The sequence below is a fragment of the Hyposmocoma kahamanoa genome, unplaced genomic scaffold (genome assembly GCF_003589595.1).
Source record: "Hyposmocoma kahamanoa isolate Upper Pololo Valley unplaced genomic scaffold, ASM358959v1 83, whole genome shotgun sequence".
NCBI classification, from domain to species: Eukaryota; Metazoa; Arthropoda; class Insecta; order Lepidoptera; family Cosmopterigidae; genus Hyposmocoma; species Hyposmocoma kahamanoa.
Window position 1 is genome coordinate 1,020,923 of NW_020654175.1, and position 8,766 is coordinate 1,029,688.

Sequence of the window (8,766 nt, forward strand, 5' to 3'; positions counted from 1 at the left end):
AATGAAAAACTGCACTTTGTACGCTGTTACAATGAAATCAAATCAGTCTCTATCTGAAAAACAAAAGAACCAATTGTTCTGGCTTTATTGGCACTTCTGACCAAACAGGTTTGGTATTAAGAAATTTTCTGCAATAACTTGTGACATAGTAATTTTCAACAAATCACATCCTAAGCCGACAAATTTGCTGTTTTTTAAGTAATGCCTTGTATCGGTTTTAAATCCTCCTTCCTAGCTCGACGTTTTATCATCTAAAATAAAAATTAGTAAAATTAAAATAAGTACATACAATACTATTACTTTGACCCCTCCTACTTAAAGTATCGTATGTCGAAATTGACAAGTTTACATGGGAGCCTCTTAAAATTTGATTTTACTGAAATGGGCTTAACACGTGACTTTAACATTTCTCGGTTTTATAGCTCGGTACTCACATAGAGTATTATAAAATCCCAGATATCGGTTAGATGAACAACTACAATTTATTTTATAATTTTATACTAACGCCGATGTGGGTTAGCAAGCGGGTAAACTAAAGTGAGACTGGACGGATCACGTCTGCTGCATGGTGGTCGTAGACGAAATTTACCACAGTATGGATACCCAATCGATGGAGAGACGAGCTAGACGCGCGCCTAAAAGACTGAATCTCAGTGGCGCGAAACAGAGAAGTGTGGAAGGAGGGGGACAGTATAGGCTCATAATATAATAATAATAATGATAGCAACGTACTTACAAAAGTATTTATTTTATCAGTTGTATATTCTTATTTAACCTGATTGTTAATAAATTATCAAACCCGGGTTCGATTCCCGGTAGGACCAATTTGGGAAATAAATTTTTCAAATATTTTTTATTATAATAAAAATTACGGGACGAACAAGTCATGCTCCTGATGATAAGCGACACGGCCACCCATAACAATTGCAATACCACTTTGAGCACTGCTCCTGCGCCCGTCACCTAAAGTTGGCAAGTCTCGTTTGCTTGCAGTTTCACCAGCACCTTTACCCTTCATCATCGAACCCGCCAGACGTTGGCGACAGAAATAGGCGAGGTGGCAGTACCTCCCTGGACGAACTCTTTCACAAGGAGCTCTACTGTTACAAAAAATTGGTTGTGGTCTGGGTTTTCTGTTGTCAGATAAATGCGGTTGCATTTATCTTGTCTCAAGGAGAACCTTGTCGAAGGATTTAAACCCGCGGCCTGGAACAATCACGCGGACGTCACACAGATGACTATGAATTGGTTAGAGCGTGGACGTGGTTTATTTCAGGCCGTGGGTTCAAATACCTCGTGGGTCATAAAAAATTATTCCCATATTTTCATGTATTTAATTGATAATATCCACAACTTTTGGGCCTTTTATGTGACATTGGTCTTGATGATAGGGATGTCAGGGTCATTCGTAACCTGTATGAGAAGCAAGTGGCCACGATAATAGTTGAGAGTGAGGTTTAAATAAATAAACCGATCAAGTTGAGATATGTCGTGGGGTCCGGCAGGGCTGCATCCTGGCTCCGCTGCTTTTTAATGTTTACTCGGAGGCTGTGATGTCGAAGGCGCTTGAAAACCTTGAAGTGGGAATAAAGATCAAAAGCAAAGTCGTTAACAACTTGCGTTATGCAGACGGCACTATTTTCATTGCAGCATCAGAGACCGAATTGCAAGCAATTGTAAATAAGGATAATGAATGTAGCGAGAAAGCTGGTTTATAAATGAACATAAACAAGACGAAGCTCATGGTGGTGTCGAGAAATCCGGATTTGAGCCCTAACATATCTGTAGCTGGGAAAGGACTATAGCGGATACGACAGTGCAAGTATTTGGGGGCTTGGGTAAATGAAGCATGGGAATCTGATCAGGAAATCAAGACCCGGATAGGAATTGCTCGAGCCTCTTTTAACAACATGAGGAAAGTTCTGTGCTGTCGTAAACTGAACATATAGCTCCAAGTCAGGTTACTTTTATGTTACATCTGGCCTAACGTTATGTAAGGCTGCGAAATGTGGACCTTAAAAGAAGACACTACAAGACGCCTGCAACCGTCGCATTGGTTGAACGCAGAGGGTATGAACGAAACTATGCTTCAGCGTGTTCATATGTCCCTGAAAATGATGCCATCTATCAGAAGGTGCAAAATAAAGTATCTTGGTCACGTGATCAGGAACAATAGATACACGCTGCTACAGCTAATAATGATGGGCAAGGTGCAGGGAAAGAGACGCGCTGGGCGAAGAAAGAAATCGTGACTGCGGAACATTAGAGAGTGGACCGGCATTGCCTCCGTCGAACAGCTGTTTCAGTTGGCTGCTGATAGAGACGGATCCAGAAAGCTGACGGCCAACCTTCCGCATTGAAGAGGCACTTTAAAAAGAAGAAGAAGAAGAATTGATAATAATAACTCTGTGAATGTGCACTGTGTGTGTGTATATGTAAGACCTTCATAAAACAATTTTGAAAAGTTAATTTCTCAAGTTTACCGTGTACCGAGAATCAAACCCGGAACCTAGAGTACAGGAATTAACACCCAGGCCAGAACCAATTTACAAAATATTCATTTCCCAAATTGGTCCTACCGGGGATCGAAGCGGTCGAAAAGCGGCTTTTCTCTTTTGTTGTGTTGCATTTAGAGAGATGTATACTTTATTTAGTACAGAATATGTTTTGTTAATTATGAAAACGTAAAATTAATTACCTCGGCTTTTGGGCCAGTACTGCGTATCTTTTTCTTCACGGGACCCCGGCTATGGCGGCGGCGGCAGCTCGAAGAATTCGTCTGCGATAACAAGGCACTGATCAATCGGTAATAGACATTATTACTAAATAAAGGAACCTACACGATATCACAGTATAAGACACCACAAAGAGATATTCAACCTTTCGCAGCAACTAGAATTGGTCGATCTGTCATATTTAGGTATGAAATTGGCTTACCTTTGATCTTCTGTATTTTTCAGATTAAACACACAAAAAATTCGCCAACCACATAAATGCATTCTCACTTCGGCGCCCGCGCGTCTGTTGCCCTACAATCGTGAAGGAGCGTAACTAAAGGAGGGAAGGGGGAAAGGGGACTTTTATTTAGTTTAAAAACAATTGTATATAATTTCAATCTTTATTAAAATGTGTTAAGTGCATTCTAGTGCCACATTCACTGAGTTATAAAGTTGTAAATCGTAACTTCAATTAGCCCAGAGCGAATTGAATTATTGCATTTCCAACTAATTACAATTATCGAGCATCTCGGTGAACCATAGTTGGTTGGCCACGATAAAATGCTGTAAGTATTGCGAAACATTTAAACGGGGACCGTGTATCTCAACTTCAAAAAGAAATGTAAGCAAAATTCTTGGTGTATCTATTTTATCATAAAAAATAGCAAATTTTTCCTATTTACACCATTTTGTTCCGTGTGTTAAAAAATCAGGGTCAATAGTCGACGTCGTATAACGAAAAAATATCGTCGTACAATTATGAGACCTAGACCAAAAAATACGCAATTTTTTTCTGATTCCAAATATATAAAAAACTCATTTTGCCATTTTTCGAGATACGACAAGATCGCTTTCCAGGGTCGTTGTTCTTTCAGGATATGTTGAATGTTTATCACAAAGACACGATTAGGTTAGGTTAAGTTAGGTTTAAAAGAAAAACCATTTTCCTCTCAAAATTACTTTCGAGGTTATAAAACAAAGGTTATAAAACCAAACGTTATTTCTGGAAAATGTCATTTCGGACTAGTAATAGGTAATCTTTTAGTAAATAAATATGTCTGTTTCCAAAAATGACAGAAAATGGCCAATAAATAAAGTTGACACTACGTATTTATGTGGAGGTTTTGATAGAGAAATTCGTAAAGTCCAAACAGATCGAAGCAATTTGTCTTTGTGTTCGATTTTTGTATTAATAATTATACCAAACTATAGTTATGGAGTAATTTCACAAAAGAAACTGTATTTCACGATTGTAAAACATGGTGATATTCAATAATAAGCTTTGATGGTGGAAATTCCATGTCAATAGGTGTCGGGTATTTTAAAAGTAACATTGTTTTGCAAAACGAAGCATCAGCGCTGAAGCTATCGCTGATGTAACACGCCTGTGAACAGGCACTAATTCGAAATTCTACGACAGATGTCCCTTCAGGACTCCATCGGTTCGTACAACACGCCAGAACCGGCGGAGAGGGAACCGGAGAAGAAAGGGGAAAAGGCTGGAAATTTGCAGGCACTGGTCGACGCCATCGGCACCAGAATGAGGGACATAGAGTCCGTCGTGCAGAGAATGAGCGAGAAGGTGCACCAAGCAAAGACTTCAAAGGACCCTGAGGCCAGCGGTGAAAAAAGGTGAGCCCGGCTTCTATCTTGGGTTCACAGAAGGTTTTGTCATTTTTTTTTAATCACTCGTTCGTAAAACAGTTGCAAAAGCTTTCGTAGCGCAATAAAACAAAAAAAATCCAAAGGCAGCACTGAAGAACACGCCTACCCCATAACATTTGTACTTGGGACATTTTTTTCGTGGTTTTTGTATTAGACCCGTCGTCCATATAATTGTAAGTCAATGTTGCAGTAGAATAGAATAGAATATCATTTACTTGCTTTAAATAGGGTGGGTACATTATAAATGTTGGTGGTAAAATTGATTTGGAGAGCTTAATCCTATTTAGCCTTAAATAAGAGCATGCAAATAATGCAATACATTAAGAAATTGATTGAACTAAAAACAAGATAATATAGTAATTCAAAGATTAACATATGCATCAATTTGTAATCAACGAACTTTATCTTTGAAAAAATCGTCAATCGAGTAGAATAGCTGTTCTAGAAGCCAAGTGTGCAATCTCCTTTTAAATGTAGCGAAAGGAAGGGATTTAAATCGAATATGGTATTTTATTAAAAACTTTTCCACACATTGCATAACTGTTACTTTGGAAACGTTTCGTGTTAGGGATTGTGCCAGGTGTCACTTTGTTTGGGGTATTCTCAGACTTTTAGCAGTTACATCCTTCGCCAGTACAAATGTTTGTTGATTCTATCTTATAAATATGCCAGCTTCGAGTATACATGTATAGGACATGGCAGGGGTAATTTTAAACGGGGCGACATGATACATCTGGTGCCAAATTACAGATAGCTCGGACACCTCTTCCGTGCTATAAAAACTTTCCTGAAATCTATGCCGTTACCCCAAATGATTATGATATACCACTCAGGGTCATACTCACGTTACTGCTTGGGGGCAGAAATAGGTAAGGTAGCAATAACGCCCTGGACTGTCTTTCACAAAAAGCTCTACTGCTTTATTTGACTTTAAGGCCAGTCACCGGAGGAGAAGCGGGAGAAACTGTTTTGCTAGTTCAAATGGTTTAGATAGTAAATAATATTAACTAACGGTCTTATAAATAATCTCAGTACAGAGTACTAAAAAAACCGACCTCAAAAGTACGTGGAATTACGTCTATTTGCTAAGTTTCATTGAAATATCCCCTAATTCGCCACTCTACAGGACTTGATACTGGAGATAATAAAAATAGGTTCTCACTACGACACTACTCAAAGTATATCGAGAGAAAAACGCCTTGAATTGGAGAAATAGCAAAATCAACTAAATAATTGCTAAAAGTAATTGCTCCTAAATTAAAGTTAGGCGCTATTTATAACAATGAATCTTCATGCGTGAACAGCCACCCTTTGAGGTGGATGATTTTCTTCAAAATGAAATGGGACCACTATGGAAATACCCCCTTTCCAACAAAAAAAGAATCATGAAAATCGGTTCACAAATACCGGAGTTATCGCGTAACATACGTACAAAAAAAAAAGAACATACAGTCGAATTGAGAACCTCCTCCTTTTTTGAAGTCGGTTAAAAAATATACGATACACCTCTAAGGATGTTGTCTGAAGAATGTACTAATTCATTACACGCATCGAATATATAACCAGAAATAGAGACGAAATAAGGGCCATATATTCCTGGTAACACATTAGCGATACAGCTCTTATAAATATCAACTCTCGTTTGCACTGAAATATAGACAGGCCAACTACATACCTGTGTGTATGTCTTCGTATATTCCAAAAAATATTCTGTGTTTATTGTAATCAAGATAATATCTCTAACAATGCCGTGCAGTTCTATTCGGTGGTGTGGGAAAAACAGCAAAACATCTAATTACAAAACAAACGGAATCACATGTCATCGGTAATTAAATATTAAATATGTAATTTTGCAATTTTCGTCCATTATAGCAAAGCTCAAGTTAACTGGTCGATTTGAAGTGAAACCATTGACGACACCCGTCAATTGTTTCGAACTCGGGCTGGCCAATCGGAGCGCAGTTGTCACAGTAATCATATGGCAGAATAGTTTACAAACAAATTAAATGATATTTGGTCTCTATTTCTGGTTATACATTCGATGGTTATACGAAAAAAACCTAAAAAAAACATAAAAAATCCTAAAAAATACGCTAAAATTACGCTAAAAATATATACGAATTATTTAAGAATAAAATGTCTAACTTTATGTATAATTTTTATATGGAGATATTTCTCTTAAATACTACAGAGAACCTGCTAAAGTTTGATTTTCAACTGAAACCCTATATTATTAAATTTACATTTATCTCAAAACTTGAAAATTGCCCAGCGGTATAACGACACGCCGCGCCGCCAACTGACCCTTCAGTCGCCATTCTCGCAAAAAAAAATGAGTACCAGCACTTGGTCTTTATTATTTATTTGTGCACTAGGATTGTCATTAGACCGACAAAGAATACTCCCGATATCCGGCGACTTGTCGAGATTCATTGGTACTAAGAATATACTAGTAAAAAAGGCGTAACGGCTGAGATGTGATTCAGATTGCGTATCTTTTACGATACCATCTAAAGTGTCAAGACTCAGCATTTGATTAAGTGTAACTTAATTACGATGTTGTGTCGTGGTTTATATGACTTTTATTAGTACAATAAAAATTTTTATGAATAAGAATTTTAGTTGCATCCGTTTCGTATCAGTTCCGAATCCGAAAAATGACGGTCCCAAATGTCACAGGGATCATTTTGACTCTACTCGTACCAGCGATATTCGTATTTTTTCGGATTCTAATCGGACTTCGTGCACAAGTAACATCCGAAGTGGATCCGATTGTTTTTCCGAGATCCGAAAGATTTATATAGTCTCGTATTAATAAGAATCAGATGCAGAGCGCAAATCCGCTTAAGCATTAAGTAACGTAATATGTTGTCTGAGGTTTTACTTTGGTGAAGTAGAGGACACAAACAAAGCATACAATTCTGACAACGTTAAGAGGATAAAGCGCCAAGAGTGACAATGTAAAAAGCTATTTCAAAATTCACATAATGTATGTAAAGAATATTGGCGTCCCCCAAGGTGCTGTACTAAGCCCGATCTTATTTACTCTTCTACCCATGCAATGATGCTCTGTTTTTTTGCTACTCACTCTCATTCTCTGCTCTAGTACTCTGTTTTCTAGAATTCTCTGAAAGATATTGAACAGGTTGTGACCAGATAGGATACTTCGGTCCACAAAAAAATATTCCATAGTTTATAGGTAAAGAAAGGCTGTAACAAGAAAAAATATATAAAACACTGGTACGATACTATAAAACACTCCCTAACTTAACTACATACGGACATGCTTATGGATAAAGTTAACACTTACCCCAATAGGGCCGAGTTATACAGAATTACAGGTTGGTATTGACATTAAAATTGACACATGATTTAGGTTGAGAACTGATAAAAGATAAAAATTAGATGATTGAGCAGGAAGTGACGACAGTACGAAACAAAATCAGAATGGGGAGGCAAAGGAATTAACGAACGATTCAAAATTTGAAAACAAGTGACCAGCAACCAGTTAAAGATGATACAAAGGTGGGATGACGATGTAAGGAGGTCACATCGTCACAATATGATAAATTATGTTCCAAAATACACAAATGTGACATATTTTATACAATTCATGTGTTCTGTGTTGACGGTATCAGCAACGTGCCCTGAATATGTATTATCAAATTTATAAGATATGTATTCATCAAAAATATGTTTGCAGAGAATTAACTGAAAACGAAGCCAACAAACATCGCGAACTCAAAGACCGTAAGGCGAAGAAAACCAATCCCGACAATGAACACTATAAGAGGTAAGTTTAGGAGGGCACTGGAAGGGCACAATTCATATCATAAAAATGTTCTGATTTCGTAATCTAAACACCTGCAATGTAGCGCACTATGTCTCATATCGACCTTATTTAAAAACGCTAAGTATATTACCTCTCCCATTCCTATACATTCTCGAGGTTGGTATATTTTTAAAATTAAATCAATCAAAATGTATAATAGCGAAAGAACATAACTGCTAGAAGTCCAAGAAACCCAAATAAAGAAATACTAGACACAATACCAAAAACAAAACGCTTCCAAAGTAATTCTTATGCTATGTGTGCAGATCACTTCACGTCTCTTCCACAATAGGCGGCTTTTAGATCATTTTGTTCTTCTCAGTTGACGATTTTATGGAATATAAAGACTAATTGATTAATGCGTACATTCCTTTACGGCTATTTATTTATCGAATCTAATTAAATTATGATATCCACCATTATGGTAATCCTGTATCAATTCATTTCATTTTGTAACGCTGTTTAATTGTTTATAATTATTGTGATGCTTTTGTTTACGGCTGCATACATTGACTTACAATTATATGGACGTCGGGTCCGCGCTAAAAAGTG

General features: G+C 37.3%; 1 protein-coding gene across 1 annotated transcript in view; it reads left to right on the top strand.

Moving 5' to 3' along the window:
- The window catches only part of LOC113234320, a 28,311-nt gene extending 19,794 nt beyond the window's left edge, over nucleotides 1–8,517 (top strand). Inside the window, exons 10-12 of the mRNA XM_026469622.1 lie at nucleotides 4,138–4,349; nucleotides 8,086–8,175; nucleotides 8,481–8,517. Coding sequence (XP_026325407.1) covers nucleotides 4,138–4,349; nucleotides 8,086–8,175; nucleotides 8,481–8,517 — 339 coding nt within the window. The remainder of the gene's footprint in view (nucleotides 1–4,137; nucleotides 4,350–8,085; nucleotides 8,176–8,480) is intronic.
- Nucleotides 8,518–8,766: the final 249 nt, after the last annotated feature.